The sequence below is a fragment of the Ceratotherium simum genome, chromosome 8 (genome assembly GCF_057802395.1).
Source record: "Ceratotherium simum simum isolate JZ-2026a chromosome 8, ASM5780239v1, whole genome shotgun sequence".
In the NCBI taxonomy this organism is placed as follows: Eukaryota; Metazoa; Chordata; class Mammalia; order Perissodactyla; family Rhinocerotidae; genus Ceratotherium; species Ceratotherium simum.
The window spans coordinates 14,417,903-14,440,747 of record NC_141907.1 but is presented as its reverse complement, the minus strand read 5'-3'; the positions used below and the strand labels follow the sequence as shown (position 1 = coordinate 14,440,747).

Sequence of the window (22,845 nt, the reverse complement as noted above, 5' to 3'; positions counted from 1 at the left end):
CTATTCAGTGAACAGAGTCATAACATGCAGACAACTTTTACTGATTATCTATTTTTAGCCTTGACCTATAGAAAAAGCATAGAAGATTAAATTTGGTTACAGAATAGACTGTAAATGCTATCAAACTTGTTTCAAAAATACAGATGATGAAAAGTGGAAACTGAAAGAGAAACAGAGTAAATGGAAAGATAAGAATGCTAAAAACCTTCATCTTGAAAAATGGAGAATCAATATACTGTCTATGGTTGAGGAAACAAGCAAGAAAAGTATATTATATATTTTAATGTTTAATCACTGTATTAGTTTGCTAGGGCTGCCATAACAAAATACCACAGACTGGGTGACTTAAACAACAGACATTTATTTCTCATAACTCTGGAGGCTACAAGTCTGAGATCAAGGTATGAGCAGAGTTGATTTCATTCTGAGGCCTCTCTCCTTGGCGTGTAGATGGCTGCCTTCTCGCTGCGTCCTCACATAGTCTTTTCACTGCACACTCATTCTTGGCATCTCTTCATGTCCAAATTTCCCCTTCTTATAAACTTTTGTGTGTGTGTGTGAGGAAGATCAGCGCTGAGCTAACATCCATGCCAATCTTCCTCTTTTTGCTGAGGAAGACTGGCCCTGGGCTAGCATCTGTGCCCATCTTCCTCTACTTTAGCATCTGTGCCCATCTTCCTCTACTTTATGTGGGATGCCACCACAGCAAGGCTTGACAAGTGGTGCATCGGTGCATGCCCGGAATCCGAACCCGGGCCACCAGCAGCAGAGCACGCGCACTTAACCGCTATGCCACAGGGCCAGCCCCAAATTTCCTCTTCTTATAATCATACCAGTCAGATCAGATTAGGGCCTGACCTAACAGACTCATTTTAACTTAATCACCTACTTAAGGTCCCTGTCTCCAAATAAGTCACATTCTAAGGTACTGGGGGTTAGAACTTCAACATATGAATTTTGGGAAGACACATAACAATAAAATAACAATACGACAACAATCACAACTGTATTTAAAAACCTGAATTAAAATAGTGATGTCACTATATTGGAAGGTAGGAGGTGGGGGAAATGGATAGTTTGATAATATCTAAAAGTGAAGTCAGGAAATAGTGGTAAACATATTATTTAGAGATTTGGAGCTAATTTAGGGCTGCCACATACAGTTGTGCAAGTTGTCCAGGGTACAATTGAATATGGCAATCCTGACTGACCAGAAGAATAACTATTAACATAAACAGTTTGAAAAGTTAACTGCTTTTGGAGAACAGGACTGGGATTGAGGAAGGGTGAGGAAAACTGTTGTTTTTTCATTAAAAAACCACTCAGTACTAGTTTATTCTTAAATCACGTGGACATATTTCTTTGATTAAAAAAATTTAAACTCCAATTTAATTAAATAAATAAATATTTCATTTCTCCTTTGCCTTCTTCCCACCACTGCCCTATTTCCAAAACTTATTAGCTCTTGAATGGACTATGGCTGTGTTCTAAATGTTTTCGTTGCCTCCTGTACCCTCCAACCCAACCTACAACGCCTCTAGAGTGTTCTGTCTCAAATAAAAATATGACCACGTCACTCCGCTGCTTAAAATATTTCAGTGATAGTGCCATCCCCTGTGTGACGTTCCTTAACGTGGAGGACAAGATCTTCCATGATCTGTCCCTTGCCTCTCTCTCCAGTCTCTTCTCCGATAACTCTATTATTGTCATGTCATGTCCTCCCCAAACTAACTGTTTGAGGGTTTCCCCATTCCTCATGCTGTATCTGCCTTTAATCTTACATTATCTGGCTGGAATGCTCTTTCCTCTTCTAAACTCCAACATCTCCCCTTCCACCCCAACTCATTGCCTTCATTGGGCTTGCTCTCTTCTTCTCATCCTTTTCTCCAAAGTTATTGGCTTTAGCCAGAGCTCATTACAGGACTTGGTTTCCCTCTCTCCTTTTGTGAGCTCTGGTTCTTGGTGTTGGCTTCATTCTCAAACCCCATGTAGTTAGTTGCAAGTTGGTCATAGACATTTAGTGGAAAAAAGCAAGGGTCTCTCCCAAATCTCGTTGTGTCTCATTGGCCCTGAATAGGTAATGTGCCTGTCCTTGGGCCAACATGATGCCAGGTGAATGCAATGTTCTGACTGGCCAGTCCTGAGTCAGTCTGCAGTCAGGAGATGGACTCAATTCCATAGGAACAAGATAAATCGAGAATAGGAGAGGGAATGGTCTTTAGAGAAAAATAAAGATATAATTTCTAAAAAGAAGGTCTACAGATACTGTGCAGCAAACACTATAAACATAACCATGATCACAAAAGCAGATTCTGTGATTCATCAGTGAAGTCCCAGCTCCTAGCACAGCACTTGACAAACATTAGGTGCCCAAAATGTTGAATTTTTATGTGTGGGGTACTGCTTTGTGACTAAAAGATATATTTTACGGTAAAGTATATATGTTAAATATTGACATTTTAAAATTAAATCACTCAGTTTATACAAATGCAAGTTTAGATATTCTGTGAAAAGTGAACAGTATCTTTAAAGCTATATATAAATTCTGATCATACTGAATTTGCAAAATAAAATTCTGTCACATTTTTATACATACTGAAGTTTTGTTTGAACTGAGAAAATCACGAAAATTCCATCCCAAAGTAGTTGACATTTTGGAGGGCTTTTTATTATATTTTGTGTTTTAATCTTTCTTAACTTCAAGAGTGCTTGGAAACCAATCTTTAAAAGAAAATGCTTCGGAAGTAAGTTTTACATAATCCTCAGGGTGCCAAAATAAACCCTTGGATCAAGGGATTCATAATAGAAAAAGAGCCTGTTTTTAAAACATACAAAAAAGCACATCTGAAGGTTTATTCTCAAAAGTGAGAATGCGCAAACCAGACCTTTTTGAGAAATAAAGGTGTGCTAACAGGCATTCTATCTTAGCAATCGAGATTCTCCCAGCAGCATGATGCAACTATTTCATTAGCTGCATGTGGGTAACTTGATTCTTCTCACTCTCCCTATTCTTTGTAGAACCTAGCCGGGCAGCTATTTAATGCTACCAGGCCAAATTCTTTCTTCACTTCTTCCTGCCGAGTAGTACCATAATTGTCATCAAGATGTGATCATCTGTTTCATATTGCTTTAACTCATGCTGAATGAAAGCACCAGTGTGATTTGCCATTTTATTTCAGCTCTTATTCTTGAAAAGTAGAAAATATGTGAACACTTCTTTTTATTCCCTTTTCTAAATCATGACTGAATAAATTAACATTGTCCTATTTCATGCATTGTACTATTTGATTGGAGGAAGAAAGATGACTAGAATGGAAAAAGAAGGTTTTTAAGAGAGGTAATTGATTGGGGGAGGGAGAGAATAAAGACTCTACTTAATACACTATAAAAGCTTTCACAGTCCAGAAATATTCTGCCCAATATGGTAGCCTCTAGCAACATGTGAGTATGAAATGTGGCTAATCTGAAATGAAATGTGCAAGTGTAAAATACACATAGAATTTCAAAAGACAGTAGAGAAAAAAGAAAGGAAAATATCTCAATAATTTTTATATTGATTGTATGTTGAAATTATCATGTTTTAGATGTATTGGATTAAAGAAAATATATTCTTAAAATTAATTTCACTTTTGTTTTTTAAATAGAGCTACTAGAAAATTTAAAATTTCACACGTGGGTTACATGTGTGTCTCACATTATATTTCTATTGAACGGAGCTGGTCCACAATTTACACGCTAGGAAGTGACAATGGTCAGAGATGAGATATAAGGAGATATAATGTCACATTTAACAAGTGTTCTCAAATGCTATTTCTGTTCTGAAAGTCTTATTTGGAGGAATATTCATCTCTCTAATAGAGGTCAGGGTATACTAGGTGAATTTTTTTTAATTAAGTGGCTATTTGTTTTTGCCTGTCTGGGTACCCATATTCCCTTTTTCTGGTAACAGTACTCCTTTGAGGAAACATCTCTCTTTGATTTGAGTCCATGTAGTTTGGATGAGGCTGACTCATGATTCTAGAGTTGGTCATGTGACCCAAGCCTAATCAGTCAGAATATTCCATTCCCCTGGCCAAAATAATTGGCTCAGGAAATTGACAAAAGTTGTTCAACTGTGAATCAGCTCTGGATTTTGGAGTAACTACTAAAAAAAGAGGTGCTGATAATCTGGGGGATTAAGTGTGTAACTACTCATGGCCACCTTGGCCAGCACTTGGGAAGATCTAATCTAAGAATGAAAATAACCAAGAGGAAAGCAGTGATAAGAGACAGAAACAGATTATTTTGAGTACCTGGATCCATTCTGTTACTAAAGCTACCACCTGGAATTTTCCAGAATTTTAATAAATTCCCTTCTTTGATCAAACAAATTTAAGTTTAATTTCTGTCCTTCAAAAATAAGAAATCTGAGTAATAAAAGGGATCAACAAACAAGTAAACAGCCTGCATTCACATAGGTCAATAAACATTCATAGATGTTTGTCTGTGTTCAAGCAACTGTGTTGAGTGCTGCTGGCAGAAGGCACAAAGTTGTTTGTTATTATTATTTATTCATTCATTCATCCATCCATCCACTAAGTAAGCACTCATTGAGATCCTCTTCCATGCTAGGCACTATCTTAGACACTGAAGAAGCAAAGATGAAAATGCAAAGTCAGGGCCAGCCCCAGTAGCCTGGTGGTTAAGTTCAGCATGCTCCACTTTGACAGTCCGAGTTCAGTTCCCAGGAGTGGACCTACACCACACGTCTGTCAGTGGCCATGCTGTGGAGGCGGCTCACATACAAAAAGGGGAAGATTGGTAATGGGTGTTAGCTTAGGGTGAATCCTCCTCAGCAAAAAAAAAAAAAAAAAAGCACAGTCACAGACATTGAGGATCTATTTTCTAAGTTATCTATGTGCCTATTACCAGTTCTTTTTGCTCTCTCCAGTAGCCTTCTAATTTTCAATTTTCCACAAGTCACACCTGTTACATAATTCCTGCCCCATTTTGTACCAGGAAATTCTTTCTTGGATCCCTGCACCATCCTATTCACATTTGGACTTGCTTTCTGTGTCTGCTGCCAACTCCCATCTATGACTGCCCTTCTTCACCTTAGCTATTCCTTTGACCTATCTCTTACATTGGATTCCCTGTTTCCTTGATTACTTGTCCCCTTTGTTATAAGGAAGCACATCCCCTAGTAGCATCCTGAAAAGGAATATATGGGAGGTAAAGATTTTTAAGCCTGCAAATCTCTATTCTAGTCCCTTATCTGTTGTATATAGTCTACTTTTTCTCTCTAGGAGTTTTTAGAATTTTCTCATTATTCCTGGGATCCTGAAATTGAATGATTTTGTGTCTTGGAGTGAAACCACTTAAACTGGAGGCTCATTTCCCTCAGTTCTGGGAACTTTTCTCTTATGATTTCTTTGATAATACCTTTCCCTCAGTTTGCTCTGTAGTCTCTTGCTGGAACTCATGTCGGTCAGATGTTGGACTTTCTGGATTGATCTGGAAATGTTCATATCTCCTACTGTCTGTCTCCATACCTTTTTGGGTTTTTTGATGCAACTTTGAAGAAATTTTCTATCTTCATCTCTCAACACTTCTATTGAAGTGTCATCTTAATGTCATCTGACATATTTTTAATTTCCAAGAGCTCTTTCTTGATTTCTCACTATTCTCTGTTTCCATAGCATCTTTTTTCAAAGTAATTCTTGTTTTAATGATGCAATATCTTCTCTTATCTCTTCAAGGATGTTAATTGTAATTAATTGGAAGTTTTCTTCTACTCCTTGCGTTGTCTCCATTTTTCTTTGAATTCCTTTTATCTGCTTGCTTTGGTCTCTGTCTTGCAAGTTGGATGTTTTCCTCAAATGTCTAAGGACTGTTAGCAGCCAATGCATATTTATGAGTGAAACTCTTAAACATTTATTGGATGTTCTGTGTACACGGGTGGGTCTTATGACTAGTTGTCTTTACTGAAGTGTGATCAAGAAGGTGGCCAGCTTTTGACTGGGGAGATATTCACATGTCAGTATCTATAAGTCTTTTCTGTGAGACTTTTGAGTTTCTGTTGAAAAAGATCTCTAATTTCCTGCTAAAAGGTATAAATCTGGTTATAGATGATTTAGGAGCAAGTTGGGGGAAATTTAGCAAACTTTTACTTAATAATCTGTGTTCAGTCTGCAACTTTAGCCCCTCTCTCTGGTATGCTTGGTGTCTTCAAATCCATAATCTCTCCAGTCCAATTTCTCCAAAGAATACATTTCCAATCTCTTGCAGGAATGGAGATAAAAAGGCCTGGCCACATGTGGTGGAGAGGTGGTTCTCACAGCTCCTTACACAAGCTTTCAACCAATCCCCAGGTTTTAGCCTGCCTTTTACCTCTACGTTCTGCCTTGCAATTCTTCTATTTCTTGGGAACAATGGAAAAACAGAGATTAGGGGAGGCCAATAATATTCAAAATAGTTTCTAAGTTTTATATTTAGATTTCTTTTTCTTTCAAGTTTCTGGTTTAGAGCTTAATGAATTTAGTGTATAAGAATAAGATCAGGTGATTTTGCCTATTAAATTTGAAAGCCTATAATAGGATAATATTAGACTGTTCTTTACCTTCCACTGTTGCATAAGTTATTATTAACTGTAATTTAAATCTTATTACTATAATTTAAATTTTCAAATATTATATAATTTTGACAGATTGACTAAGTTAAAAGGTATTAAAGCTATAACAACTTTAAATTTTTATTTATATCTCTTCTTTACAAAAGTGAATCATTGTATAATTTAACTGCTTCATTCTTTTCTATCTTTATTTCACATCTGTTCTACAGGTGAATATTAATATGGGCCACTATCATATTTCACTGTTTAAATGGTAATATTTTAAAATAAACTTCTTTAATCCACTGGATTTCACTTTAGAGCTTTATTACTGGTCCTTTTCACCATGAAACATTGGTATTTTTTACTATTTTCATATTAAAATAAACATTTTCTATATGTTGAAACTGAGGACCAAATCCTAGTTATTGTCAACAGCATGGAAAAACAATTTTCAAATTCATAAATTGTTCATATTTCTGTTCCCTCAGGTATTTTAGTAAGTAAAGTGAGATGCTTTATTCATATAATACATTATGGTTTATTTTGTTTCAGGAGTTTCAACTGCAGAAAGGCTAAATGATGTTAATTTCTTGGTTTGAAATATAAGTCCTGTAAAATGCAAACATGTCACCTCCTTTTGTCATTGTCTTGACACCAGGAATAAAAAATAAGCTTGGATTTACGAGTAGGGCTTGAGAATGGGAAGTGGGGGTGAAAGACGTCCTGTATCTTTCATATTTTCTTTTAAAAATCCCAATTTGTTACGCTTTCATTTCAACTCAACAAAAGTCTCTTTGGAATCAACTAAGTATAGAATGCGGGTATACAGAAGTGATGAATACCCAGGCCTTGACTGCACAATCTACAAGGTAGTAGAGCGGAACAATAAGATACATCCGCGAATACATGGAAGAATATGATAAGACCCATGAAAAAAAGTATAATAAAGTGTTTTAAGAGAGCAGAAAGGAGTGATCATCATTCATTTGGGAAGTATTGAACAAGCTCTATGACAGTAGAACAGCATGAAAGTGTCAGATTGAGGGGGCAGCAGAAACCCCAGTTTGGATGAATGATATATTAAATACTGGGGGACCATACTTTTGTGTTTGTGTCACTACCTTCCCCCAAATCATCAGTAGCCCCTCATGAGAAGCAGACAAAGGCCAGGTTTCTCAATTTCTGCTTCCTTACAAGGCAGCTTTATCACTTTCTTTTCTGCTTCCCGGGGTAAAGAAGTGATTAACTTTGGAAAGACAGAGATTTAAATTCTGGTTCCGTCACTAACTAGATGAATGATGTTGCACAAGTTAACTTCTCTGAGTCAATTTATAATTCCTTCTCTGCGATATGGGGATAAAAATAACAGTACTTATTGCATAGGGTTATGGTAAAACTTAAATGAATTAATAATGTATATAAGTGCTCAACAAGTGACAGCTGTTATTATAGCAAAAAAGAGTCACAATTAGGAATCAGGAAATCCGATCTTTAGTCTAGGTACTGCTGCTTATGAGCTGTGTAACCTACATAAATTGATTACCTTCCCTGGGCCTCAATTTCCTTATTTGCAAAAATAGGGGGTTGACCTAGATGATGTGTACTCTCTCTAAACTGTAATAGTCTAGGTGCTACAGATGACATTTTTATTTGACTTTGATACTGAACTGTACAATTGGATTAAATTGGATCAAATTGCCATCATGAAGCGTATAATGCATTGAAATTTTATTAAAAGGCTGAAAATGAAAGTGATAATAATGAGTTAGGCTGGGGGAGTGATTTTGAGTAGACACAAAAAGAGTAGTGATAGATCGGGTCCTATTATCATGTGTCTAGCTATAAGAGAAAATAGACGGTAAATGGTATTAAATTCAGATGCCACGCTCAGAGATGTATGATATTGTTAAAAAAAAAAAAAACTAGAAAACATGCTCACCCTAATTTCAGTATTGGTTATCCTGACAGTTTAGGGTCTGAGTCTTCCTAATACAGTGAAAATTGTGTCCAACTATAAAAAATATAATATGAAGATGGTAACAAGCTGTAACAGCAATGTTTTTAAAATACCCAATGGTTGAACTAAACAAAGAACATAAAGAGAAAGTATCTGAGATACCACCCTGAGACAAGTGACAATGTTGGACCAACTATCATGCCCATTTTTACGTACACTAAGGACAGTCTTGGAATAGGAAATAAGTAGACATTACAGTTTAAGAAATGAAATACGTCATCATTATATTTTTGCTTCTTCGATTTTTATTCCCTCCTGTGAAATTTTATCTTTCTTCCTTACAAAATGTACAAAAAAGATGTTAATGATATTTGCATATGCATCAAGAAGACAAAATCACTCTTCTATTTCGGATATCTCTAATTATTGAACTGCAGTATTGAAATTAGATGCATCAGCATATATATCTGAGGGGATGGAATCCTTGAATCCATACTCCTGTAAGAAGAAGAATGCTGAGAAATCTTTGGCTCAAAAACCTAGATAAATCTAAGATATTTACATAAAATTTAGCATAATATGATTATGTGGCTGATTAGAAATTTTCTGAAGGGGACTATGCTCCATGTCCTAAATAATTGGTTGATCAAATTTGTCTTTGATTTTTAGATCTCTGATCAGTGCAGTGCATTACAGTTCAGAACTAAAGAAAATATACTAAAGTGTGATCTTTTTAAAGCAGCTAATAAAGTCTACTCAAAAACAGGCTTTTCAGCATTATGAATCATTTTATAGTTAATTAAGGCATCTAACAGTTATGCCTTACAATTACAAATATCTACTTCATAGAAAAGTGTTTACATTTTATTAAATTAGAAAATGCATATTATTTTTGTTGCATGTTGATAATTCATAATTGAATAGGTATTTTACAACCCTACTAGTATACTGGGTGGTTTATTATTATTGCAAAATAAAAGAATAGCTTTCATTTTCAGTTAGTATCTCAAAAAACATGACTCTAGTCATACCCCTTTGTAATTTTATATTTCTCTACTATGGTAACACAAGTATTTCAAGCGACTCCAATTTATTTGAATATTTGTATCATATTCTCCTAAAATGTACCCCAGATTTGGAATTGACTTCCAAATGGTCACATAAATCAAGAAACTATTAATTTGCCCAGCAGTTTATATCTATACTTGGTACTGTGTAAGAAATCAATAGATGTGCTTACCAGTTTTAGGTGGATAATAGTGAACTTGGTGGATATTTATGGTGGTTTGATTGAAGTAATGACCCCAATTTCCTCACACCTTTCTGATTTTTGCCATTTGTTAGGGCCCTCCCACTCAGACTTGGGGCTTGGTCATATGATTTGCCTTAGCCAATGAGACAGTAGCAAGCAAACAGAATGTAAGCAAAGACTTGAAAAGCACTTGCACACTAGCGCTTACTCTCTTGTTCTGCTTGACATGCTGCCATTATGTAAAGAAGCTCCAGCTAACCTCAGAATGATGAGACACATTGCTCAATCATTCCCATCACCCCAGCAAACAGGGAGCCTAACTCCAGACCAGAGTGATGCCATCCTAGATCATGCAGCTTCCAGCATTGGCAATCCCAGCCAAGATCAGCAGAGCCTCGCCAGATCACCAGAACTGCATGTCTGACCTGTTGACTTTCCAGCACTAACAAATGATTGTTCTTTTAAGCCACTAAGTTATGGATTGGTTGGTTACACAGCAATAAATAAATGATACAATATGTATAGGAAATAGCAGAACAAAAACACCTTTCCAAAGAACATTAACATTTTCATAGCATGTATCTGTTGTATTAAAATTCCTTAATGGGTAACTAGATTTTCAGTGTAGGAGACAATCTTGGATACGACCCTCTTTCTATCCTTGGCTTTATAAATATATCCTAAACATTTGTCAAATAAATAAATAAATATTAGGCACCAACTAAGTGCCTGGAACAGCACCAGATGCTGAGAATACAAGGGTGAATCAGCTAAACTCCTATCTCTATGTTCATTGAGCTTACGCTCAAGTCAAGTTATTGGATTATTATGATATACTCTGTGACACTTGCCATGGAAAATTCTTTGCTCTTCTAAGTCAAGCTGAGTTCCAAAGTTAACTCCATTTGTGTATTTCATTATATCTGGCCATGATCTTCCCCTTCTAGAAATGCTAGAGATATAATATTCATTAGTTCTGTTCATTAATATTTGTATTCTTTTTGGAGAGAACATAGTGCACTTTCCCATCTGTGGTAGACTGCAAAAGTGGCCACAAATTATTTCTTTTCCTCTATCCACATCCTTTGCAATGTGACTTGCAGCTCTTCCTGTTAAGAGGTAGAATCCGCTTCCCCATATTGGCTTTGGGTTTGGCCATATGACTCGCTTTAGCCATTGGAACTGGAGCAATTATGACCCAAGCTGAAGCTTAAAAGGTGCCTGTGCATTGGGCTTGCTCTCTTATGGCTCTTGGAACCCTGGGACTGCCACCATGTGAACAAGCAAGAGCTAGCCTCTTGATGATGAGGGACACTCGGCCTGATGGCTCTGTTGTCCCAGCCGACAGTCAGCTCACCTTCAGAAACAGAGCTGCCTCTCTGATAGGCAGTTAGTCACAAACACATGAGTACGCCCAGCTCAGGCCAGCAGAACCATCCAGCTGAGCCTAACACAAATTGCCATTCCACAGAATCATGAGCTAAACAAATAGTTGGTGTTTCAAGCTATTACATTTTGGGGTGGTTTGTTATGCCCATAAAGCTATCTGATATATCACTCCTTTGAAGTTAGGCAGGGCCACAAGATTTGCTTCCCCCAAGAAAACACGTCACTTCTGGCCGAAGTCTTTAAGAGCTGGATAGTGATTTAACATCTCTTTCTTCTGGTGGCTGGTGAGCTTCCAGACGGTGAAGCTGCATAAACCTGGGTCCCTGACTGGACATGGAACACTCCTCCTCACCCTCTCCACACTAACTTTTGGAGGACATGTAGTTTAAGTAAGAAGTAAATCTTTGTATTAAATCGCTGGGATTTTGGGTTTCTGTTCCTGGAGCATAACCTAGCCCATTCTGACTACTGCAGAAATTGGTACCTAGAAGGAGGACAGTTACGACAGAAAAACTAAAATATGTGGCTGTGACTTAGAAGCTCAGTGGGTGGTGGCAAGAAAACAGTTGTTAGAAGCTGGAAAGTTGGCAATCCATTCTAGCTGTGGTAAAATATTTGTTAAAACTGTTTCATGTGTGTCTCTTATTCTTCCCCCTTCTAAGTAGGAATGTCTACCATATTCTGTCCCTGTCCCACCACCGTATGTTGAGTATGTGTGTGTGTGTGTGTGTAAGTGGAGAGGATAGATACTTTGTCTTTTCAGGTCTCTATAACAAGAGAACCTTTATCCTGTTCTAATAAGGGGAATACCAAGCATCACCCAGAGATGCTGACTTTGAGATTAATGCCACTACTGAATAGAACTTTTGGGTTGTCCCCCTTGTGGTAGGAGTGAATGTATTTTGTAGCATAAGGACAGTAAACTGTAAATTGGTGCTAGAAGGATGGATTGCAGTAATCATTGGTGCTGTTCACGGTAAGTTCAGGATATCTTCCTTATGGGCAAATAGTAGGATTATACTTCCTTGCTCCCTTGAAGATAGGCATGGCCAAATGATTTGCTTTTGTCAATGAAATGTGAGTGGAATTGATTTGTATCACTTTGAGGAGGAACCAGCTCACCAGTCATCTTCCTTCTGCTTATTATGCAAGTGGGGAAGTTCCCGAGATTGGAGCCTTCCTAAGCCATTTGGTTGCTAGATAAGAACACAAAGGGAAGCTCCCCCCTCCCCATCAGAGATGAACATGCAGATAAGCAGGAAATAAAACTTTTTGTGGCTTTAAGCCACTAAAATTTTTGGATCCTGTTACTGCACCATAACCTAGCCTATCCTAACTAATGTAGATTACTGTAAATGTGATCAGGAAAGCTACAAAGGCTGATTATCTTGGCAATTATAGTATGAGTGGAATCGGTAGCTGAGACCATCCACTGAAAACTCCCAAAACGACCTTCACTAGTAATCACACTTGCTTCTCTAAATTGACTATTCTAGAAAAAGTGATGATGAAATTTCAAATTTCATTTTTTTTTAATTTGTGAAGATGTAAAACTACATCTTCACTATTGAGAGGTAATGATGAGCAAGGAAAGACTTTCTTGTAGGAAAAAAAGAAAAGACAGGTGAACAAGCATAAGCCACAAAACATGGAGCGTGGAACTGAACTCAGAATTCATAGGACTTTCCAAATAGAATTAAAACATATTTCCCACAGACTTGTGCATACATTTCCACTAATACACAGTACTTCTCAGCAAACTTTTGGGTGTCTTAGCTTTGGTTGGGCCCCCTGTACATATACAGATACACGCACAATGTCTCTGGTGTAAAAGTTAAAAAATGTTGTTGGAGTTTATATCTAATCAAAAGCTTTCTCTCTCTCTGAAGAAGAAATATTTTCTGTCACAGCGTAGAATTCATTCCGTAACATTTGTAAAGTGTTAAATCCCGTGCCACGCACTGTACTAGGGTCAGGTCAATGCAAGATGTCACGGTATAGAAGTCACAATGTGTCGCTGTCCTCCAGAGTTGCCATTTTGCGGAACATATAGTTTCCCTTTTTGGAGTTTTCACCCAGCCAAACCCAATGCCCCGTAAATAATTTCCGGTGAAAAGTCCCGCATCTTTCCCCTAATTCTTACAAATATTCTCACGTTCCGAGATCTCTTCGTCCTGGAAACTGAAGTCACTGCCGATCTCTCTCTGGATATTAAGCAGTTATTTCGGATGCAGCCGAATGACCCGCTTGCTCTTTCCCTGCAGTGGCAAGATGACAATGACCCCCAAAAGTTTCCAGCACTTAAAGCACAAAGCGCAGCCTGAACCTTCAAAGGGCCGACAACTCTTGCGGCTTCCACCGCCCTTCTATCGCGGAGCCTAAGGAAGCAGCTGAGTCAGACCCGGCAACGCGGGCCGCGCACAGTCTTGGGCGCAGCGCATTGGAGGCTAACCCCACAAGCAGAGCACCGCAGAGAAGTCAAAGGCCAGTCTGCAAACCCAAGTGTTCGAGGACGGCTGGAGAATGTCCATCCCTGCTGGACTACAAGGACCGGCATGCACCGCGCCGCGGCGACAAGTCCCACTTCGAGACCCCGACGCAACGAAGCCTGGGAAGTGAAGTCTCCGGGCGGCCCGAGTCGCGTCGCGAAGGCAGAAGGGAGGCGTTGCTACTCCGCTCCATTAGCACGCCGCTTCCTGGCCGGGCTCCGAGCCTCTCGCTCCCGCTCTGGGTTTTTGCGGGCGGCGGGAGCAGTATGGCTCACTTGAGTAAACTCCGGAGGGAGGGGGGAAGGGGAGTGGATGGGGAGGCGGGGTCAGCGGAAGCAGCAGGTTGCTTCCTTCTCCTCTCGCTCCCTCCCCGCCTCTCCCTGAGGGAGCGGTGGGAGGGGGAGGGAAGGGCAGAGGGAAGGTAGTGACACGTGTCAATCAACCCCCCTCCGGGGGGCGCGCGCTCCGGGGCTCGCGCCGAGGGCTCGCGCCCCTGCCTCGTGCCTGCGCCGCTCGTATGTAAATGAGGGCGCGTGACGCGGGACGCAGATGGACAAGGGAAGAGAGAGAATGGCCGCTGCCGCCGCCGCTGCTGCCGCCGCCGCCGCCGCCGCTCAGTGCCGGAGCCCTCGGTGCGCGGCGGAGAGGAGAGGATTCCGGCGGGAACTCGACTCTTGGCGCCACCGTCTCATGCACTGTGTAGGTAAGCGAGGCACGGGCCGGGGCCCCGGCTGCGCGCGGTGACGGCTGCCGCAGCCCGAGGAGTTTGTGGCTGAGGGGTTTAGTTGAATCTCCCGTTCGGGTCAGTTCAATGGGGGAGCGAGATGGGAGCGGCGGCGGCCGCGCTCGCCTTTTGTCTGGGGGTGCTCGCCGGCGCGGTCCGCGCTCCTTCCCCTTCTCAGCTCTCGGGCTCCACGGGAACTGTTAGTTCGGACCCGCTCGCCGAGCTCCCGGGGAAACCGCTCGCTCGCTCCCCGAAACTCCTCGGCGTCCCTCGCCGCTCGGCGTCCCTCGCCGCCCGCCGTCCACCCTGTCAGGAGGGAGGAAGCGGCCCGGCGGGTCGGCGCCCGGGCGGAGGGGAGCCGGCGGGCAGGGCCGGCGGGAGGAAGGCGGGTTGGTCCGCGCCCCCGCCGGGCGCACACACACCCCCTTCTCGCCGCCGGGGGCCGGGCCGGCCGACGCGGCCGAGTTCCCGGGGACCGGGACCCAGGCGACCCCGCGGGCGCTCGCGGGGCGGGGGCCGCGGCTGGGCCGGCGGGGGGCGAGGGGCGGCGGGGGCGTCGCCCGAGGGGCGGGGGCGTCCAACTCTGCCCTCTCGCGCTCGGCGGCGGCGGCGCTGTGTGTACCCCTTTAAGAAGGAGACGCTCGAGCGCTGACGGTTGGGATTTGAAGTTCTTCCTCCCTCTTTGGAAGTCTGGACGGATGGGGGGTGTTGCCATGGCGACGGCACCCTCCCCCCCTTTCTCCTCGCGGACGCCCCGACGACTCGGGTCCTCTTTTACTGTCATGTGATGGACCCTTCCCTGCCCGTACAGGCACGTCGCCCTCCCCACCTCCCATCCCGCTCTCCTGCCATTCCGTCTTCCCGGTTGCCGGGGTCGGAATCATCTCGCTGCAAACTTCTGGGCTCGGGGCTGTCATTCTGCGCGTCGCTCCGGGTGGCGGGAGGTGGTGGGCACTCCTCACCTTGCCTCGGTCGCGTTTTTGTCTGAGTGAGACGTGCGCGTGGAGCTGTTATCCAGCAGGTTGGTTTAGTGGGCACCGGAGGGAAAACGCGGGTTTTGCGATGGGGTGTGTTGTGCTTGTTTGTTTTGGAAGGAGGTCGTGGGTAAGGGAGTAGGGAAAGAGGTAGAAAGGAAGGTGGCATTGTCTAAGGAGTGGATAAGTGGCACAGCTTGCTCTACTGGCGATTAAATCTTGGCATTTGGAGTTGAGGAGTAACCTTAGTGCCTTAAAAAAACAACTCTCTTACCTTGTTTCCATCTGTTCTTGCGCCACCTCGCGCCCCTTTCCCCCCAGCCCCCTCAGGTTTGTTTGGTTAGCGCCCTAAGATCCAACCAAAGGAGATCTTAGTAGGATAAGGAAATCGTAGTAGGATAAACTAGTACAACTTCAACTCGGAAATGTGCACTGCAGAATACGATGGGAAGGAAGGTTGCTCTGATTAGGGGCATTTAAGTTATGTTTAAGCATTTTACTATTTTGCTCTTATAAAATATGTTTTGGTTTTATCTAAGGAAACATTCTGGGAAATAGCTTCAGTCAAGTATTCATAAGTGATTTTAGTTCTTTAAAAAAAGTGTAAAAAAAAAAACCCTTCTTTATATAAAATTTTAAGCTAAGTGTTGCTGGTGCTTCCTGAATACAAAATGGACCCGTTTTTGTAATTGCTTATGTCAAGATCTCTTCCACTGACAATCTGTTTAGAAATTTTTGATTTTGTTCAGTTACAATCAGGCAGGATGACAGCATTGTATCACTGGCTCGCGATATTATTGTGTTAAGTTTTGCCGAAGCACACAGTGATTTGACGATGTCTTTGGTCAGTTTTTATGTTTTGGAATACTTTGAGTTTTTTTTCTCATCTTGCTTGTGTAGATACGTTAAGTATGGCTCTGTATCACAAAAATATATGTGCTTTTGAAAAACAGTCAAATTTTAATTGAACATAAAATTAATTGGATTTGATGGAAGAAGAGAATTAGAATATCTTTCTGCCTTACCTACTTGGATACTCAGGATTGAAAAACATTGAAAATTGAATTAATGCTGTGTGTCTAATATGCAATCTCTATATTTTTAATGTATAATTATACTATATTGGAAGGGAAATTTTTTTCCTGGGCTCTAACTGTATTTGAGAATTGTTTCCCACAGTCCCGGTCCTAGTCAGGAGACCTAGTAAGACCCTTCTCGTACTTTGTTTTTGTCATTGTTATTGTAAAATAAACAATTTAAAGCTCTTTAAACAGGACATACACTTATTGATTGAGTTTTTTCAGTATCCTGTATGTGAAGCACCAGTCAGTGTGAATTGGGATTAAACGTAGTTTGTGTAATTACTTTGTTACCTTTCGCTATTAATGTGCTTACATTCAATACTTTACTTTGTAAACATATTTACAAAAAAGCCATATTCTTTTTCCTTTGCATGTGTGTATGTGTGTGAATATGTATATATGTATATATATTTCTGTATTGAATATTCAGTGCTCTTATTGCTTGAAATCATTTTTATAAAATATCCTTTCTACCTTTGTGGAAGAAAATGATCCAAAAGTCTTATTTTTAAATGAGATAGGGAAATTGTAAGCAACGTCTCAGGGTCATACAGCAAATTAGTGTTGAGCCAGTAGTGAAGTTTTAAATCTCATTTCTTAGCCTAAGTCTTTAAAGTAATCTGATTCATTTTTTTATTACTCATATATAATACTCTAATTTTATGGGGAAAAAAGTTGATTTTAGTTGTCATGACTGCTGGTAGTTAGCTAGGATGTTTAACTCTTGATATGGAAAATAATATTTACCTTTCTCTCTTTATGGAACTCATCTCTTTAGGTTAGATTTGTGACTACTCTGTGATTTAGTCCTGGTTTTTCTTTCTAATAATTTAATTGAAGAGTTGTCCTATAAGCTCTATGTCCCAGTTAATAGCTTTATTTACAATGTGGTGCTTTTTATAATTTGATTTTTTTTTAATAATCATCCTCTACTATGCTCTAATTTTGAGTATGCTCATCTAACAAATGTTTCAGTGTTTATAGGATGTAATAAATAGTATCATAGTACTCGGTATGATATTGAGTAAAACAGATATAGTCCTGATCTTATGGAATAGATAATATAATTAATTAGTATCTGATAAATCATAAAATTTAAAACAAAATATAGGATAAAAGAAATGCATTAGTGTATTTTTAAACATTATCAAGATTTTTATAGTCTATTAGGATATTTGATCCGGGAGATAGGCCAAGTTTTTTGTTTTTATGTTCGTTAACTTTTAATTTTGATATAATTTCGAACTTAGAAGAAAAGTTGGAAGGATAGTGCAAGGAATTCCTATATACCCTTACCCATTTCACCAGTTGTATTACACTTTGCTGCATTTGCTTTATCATTCTCCGCTTATATCTACATATCTATATATGTGTATGTATATAGGTGTGTATATATATATCTGTTTTATTTCTGAACCGTTTGAGTGTAATTTGGAGACATCATACCTCTTTATTTCTAAATTCTTCAGTGTGTATTTTGTAAAACCAAAGACATTGTCTTACCTAACGGCAGTGTAATTATTAAAAACAGATTTAACGTTGACATAGTATTATTATCTAATTCGTAATCTATATTCAAATTTTATTTATTTTATCTATAAACTTTTTTCCCTCCAGGCGGGGATCATGCCTTGCATTTGGTCATCATGTCTCTTTAGTGTCTTTTAATCTAGAACACTTCCTCAACCTTTCTTATGTTTGTTGACCTTGACATTTTTGAAAAGTACAGGACAGTTATTTTGTCGACTGTCCCTCCATTTGAATTTGTCTGTTTTTCCCCGTGATTAGATTGGTTATGCATTTTTGGCAGGAATAGCTCTGAAGAGATGTTCTGTCCTCAGTCCATCATATCTTGAGGTTCATGAAGATGTTGGTTTGTCCCAGTGTTGATGATGTTAGCTTTGAAATGTGGTTAAGGTGATAGTCTCCTTATTTCTCCCTGAAAGTTATTATTTATTCTTTTGTAATTTATATGTAGTTTGTGGGAAAATATTTTGAGGAACTGGATTTTTAAACAGTCTCATAAAAATTTCACCCACAAGTTTTAACATACCTTCATGATCTTCTAACTTCATTGTTGCCTCTATAATGAGTAGTTGGTATTTTGTCGTAAAGCAGTCTTTCCCATCTCCCCCATTATTTGTTTATTCAGTCATTTTTATCAGTATGAACTCATGGATTCTTACTTTATTCAGTGGTTAAATCTATTAGTCATTATTTTAGTTCTCACATTGTCCCAGGTTTGGCCAGTGGGATCCTCATCAAGCTGGTTCCAGTGTCTTTTGACCAGTCACACCTCTCTTCAACCCTTCCCGCCCAATGATTTTTTGAGCACCTCCTTCCTGCCAAAATCAGGTATTCCAGGTTCATCTTGTACTTTACTTGTCCCAACCCTGACATCAGCCATTTCTCCAAGGAGCCCTCCATTCTTTCTAGTAGAGAATAGATTTAGATACCAAAATCTGAACACTTGGTTTCATGACTGTTTTTAAACCCTCTTTTTCTGATACAGAAGCTAGTAATCAATGTAACTGACTTGCCTAAGGTTGTAATAGTAAAACAAAATGGTGAAGATTTGATTAGAATCTTTCTATGAACTCCAGTGTCTTTTCTACATACCAGTCTTGTCCAGTGGAAATATAATGGGAGCCAAATATGTAATTTAAAATTTTCTAGTAACCACATTTAAAAAGCACATTTTATTTAGCCTAATATATTCAAAATATTTTAAGATTAATCCATATAAAATTATTGAGTTAATTTACATTCTTTTTTAAATATTAAGTCTTTGAAATCAGGTATTTTACATATAGCGCATCTCAGTTTGGACTAGCCACATTTCGCGTGCTAATAGCAACATGTGGCTACTGTGTTGGACAGCATAGTTCTGTAGTATACTTGGCTCCAGCCAGCTCTTGATAACCATAGTGCCACTTATTTCAAATGTGTTGATAATAACCAAACCTATAGCTTAATTTATCTTTCCCCAAATCTTTTATTTGGATAGAATAATATAGCAAATAAGAATATAGGCTCTGGAGGTAGACTACCTGCGTTTGAATCCTAGTGTTACCACTTACCAGTGCGGAAAAATTAGTTAACCTCTCAGTACTTCAGTTTCTTATCTGTAAATTGGAGATAATGAGGTGGTTTGAGAATTAATTGTGTTGATATATGTTAATATGTGTGCAATTATTATTGATATACACAGGTTATTAGCAGCTTTGAGCTTTACATTTTTGCCAATATATTCTTTCTGGTAGTAATGCTGATGAATAATAAAAAGGTCATGAGATATGTTAAACAAAAGTGTAAGGGTTTGAATGATCTGTATTCTAGATCCATAGAGTTTTAGAATCACAGTATATCACTTAGCCTAATCCTGGCTTTTTATATATGAGGAGATGAAAAGACATTTGATGCCTTCCTACATACTAAGGGATCTTTTGGCTTTGTAGTAACTGATTACAAGAAATTAGTTTAAATTCATTTAAAAAAATCTGTACCATACTAGATCATCTTGAAGCTACTCTTTGTTGATACCTACTTTCTATTTTACTCTTCCTGGTTATCATATCATTGTCTCAGAGCTCTGCATTCTGCAAGTGTTTGTAAAGTAGACTTTCTTCCAAACAACCTGCCGCATTTATAATCAGCAGTATCAGTGTCAGAGAATATTCTCTTGCTCTGTTTTTAACCTCTGAAGAAGTTATTGGAGCACTTAATAGAGCTCTAACAGTTAAGATGGGATAGTCTAGGTAAATAAAATTCTAGGTAATCACTTGACACTTCTTTCTGGCTGCTTCTTGTCTCCTGCTCTGTTATCTTTCCCCTAACTTCTACCTCATCTTGTTGCTACTGCCATATAAATCTCAGAAGAGTAGGTTTACTTAGAAATCTGGATTTTATGAGGACTGGTGTAGATGGGTCAACTACCCCAAAACCTTGGCTGTACAACTACTTTTTCAAGCACTAGCAAATTTTTTATCCATTTAAAAAGATATAAATTATGGCACTAGTAACATGCATCAGATAAATGGAATCTATGATGATAATGAGTAGTTGGGTGGTTAAGACACGTATCCAAATTTCTCTGTAAAACAGGCATATCGATGAATTTTGCATGTAAAATTTGAAATTCTGTGTACTCCAGGATTATTTTATACTTGGAAGAGTAAAATTTTGCCATTCTTGGGACTAAGCAATGAGGGAATTTTGTGTTTTTGCAGATGTTAGATATGGATGGCTACAGGGTGGTCTGAGCATGTTGTAGTCTTCTTTCTATATGGTGCTGTCTTTTTGTGTCCATGCTTCTTCCCTTGGCTGGCTACATGTGTGCCCCTCTCCCTGCTTGGCTGTGCATAGTGATAAGTTGCTGTAATGTGTCTCCCGTGTTTCCCTGACTTGTCTGACTTTCCATCCTGGTCTTCAGTTCTTCTACCACAGTGCAGTCCGGGCAGGAGCAACAAAGCCATGTAAATTTTTGGTTATGCAATTTCTTCTTTTTTATTGGTAAATCCAGGCTTTCAGTTATATATCCTACATTTTTGTGTGTGTAGGGTTCCTATCTTTTTCTTTTTTGATAATATTCCTTGGAACTTTTTGGTATATATGGCTAGCATTCATGGGTGGTAGATAACAGTTGGTTAGAGCACCAAGTTCATAGGTTCAAAATTTTGGGGACCTATTTAACTTGATTAGAGTCCATACTTAGCGGCTAAATCTGTCATTACATAACTTGTGCAGAAGTTTTTATTCGCCACGGAAAATAGATGAGAGAATGTGAATAGGCCCAGACCAACCTACTGCTACCACAAGGAAACAAACTAAGGTAATAAAATAATGCCATATTTGTATTTGAAGAATGACACTTTGTTCTTAATTAAGCTAAATAAAAATTTTGTTTTGAGAATTTTTGTGTTTGCTAGAAAACAAAACTTACAATGAGGAATCACTTTTCTGTTTCTCATCTCCTTTCTTTTCATACAGTTTTTCCCATAATTGGCAACAGCCCTATCCTGCTTACTTACGTTTGCTTGTTTTTCTTTTTTCTTTACCTTAATCTGTTGTCAAGTTATTACTTTCTTTATAATATCTCATGGATTCAGTTTTTCTGATGGAGTAAGCACTTGGGCAGATTCAGATTAGATTCTGGTTTATATCAGTATCTCCATTGCTGGTTTTGCTGTCTTTCAGTCTAGTTTGTAACTGATGTTAAATCATTGTTTGCAATAGCTGCTTGGATTTTGTAGTTTACAAGGCAGTAGTATCTCCCATTTGTCTTTTTTCATCATGTAAAAGCTGCTAACTGTATTCAGTTAGTTAATCATGGTCTACCAGACTGCTTCTTCCCTGTTTGTCTATTTTCTTTTTTAGATAACCCATCCGTTTTCATCTGCTTTTACTTCTCTTTTGTGCACATCACCCCATATTGTTGAGTATCTTGTTAGTCATATCTTCTACCTTCCATCTTCAGTCACCTTTAAAATTCAGTTGCAACCTAGAGTCTTTTCTAAAGTGTTTATTGAAAAACAAGTTTGAGATCTTTCTCTATTAATTCCAATTGGCCACTTCTTTTCTGATGGGTATGTGAAGGTGTGTATGTAGGAAGTAACTTTGTCTAGTAGTCTTCATATTTTAATAGTAAACCATTTAGGGACAAGGGACTAAGTCTTCACAAATGGTAGAAAGGACCAAGAATTGAAAGAACACAGTTCCTTTCTTAGTCTCTATCATTGTAACCTTAGTCATAAGTCATCCAATCTGTGAAACTAGGGTAATATCTGTCCTCAAATGTTCACTACTTTTTATTTTTATGAAAGGTGCTAATACTTATATAGTAGTGGTTTCTGGGCTAAAGATATAAATTAGGGAATTACCAGTATAAAGATGATATTTAAATCCGTGGAAATGGGTGAGATCAGCTAGGGGTGAGGGATAGTATAACTAGACAGGAATAGAGTACTAAGTGCCACACCTTAAGGAATTTTCACATCCTTTGGTTGGAGGAAGAAGAGCCTCCAAGTTAGGCTGCTAAACTTTTACACTGAAAAGTAAGGCCATTGGCTAAGTAGGAAAACCAGGAGAGAGTAATATCACCAAATCTAAGGGGAGAGAAAAGTTACAATGAGGAGGGATTGTTACATGTCAGTGAGATGGTAAGTACCATGAAACAGGGAAGTGTACATTGTTTTTGGCAACATGGAGGTTCTAGGTGACCTTGACTAGATCAATTTCAGCAGCATGATGGAGACGGAAGCCATATTGTAGTAAGTTAGAAAGTAATTAAGATGTGTGTAAGTGGAGATAACATTTGTAGTAGCCTACTCATTTGAGAAACTGCATTTGAGGAAGAATAGATAAATGGAGCAGTAATTGGAAGAATC

General features: G+C 39.1%; 1 protein-coding gene across 13 annotated transcripts in view; it reads left to right on the top strand.

Annotated features, from left to right (window-relative positions):
• The first annotated feature begins 14,058 nt into the window (after positions 1-14,058).
• The window catches only part of LCORL (ligand dependent nuclear receptor corepressor like), a 158,698-nt gene continuing 149,911 nt past the window's right edge, over positions 14,059-22,845 (top strand). For 3 of the 13 annotated variants that reach the window (XR_015552873.1, XR_015552872.1, XM_087434131.1), the window contains exon 1: positions 14,070-14,382. Coding sequence is in view for 7 of the 13 variants with exons in the window: in XM_087434131.1 (XP_087290257.1) it covers positions 14,229-14,382 (154 nt within the window). In the remaining 6 variants the exon portion in view is untranslated. Of the gene's footprint in view, positions 14,383-22,845 lie in introns of all 13 variants that reach the window. The other 10 variants (XM_014788899.2, XM_087434136.1, XR_015552874.1 and 7 more) reach the window with 9 other exon arrangements.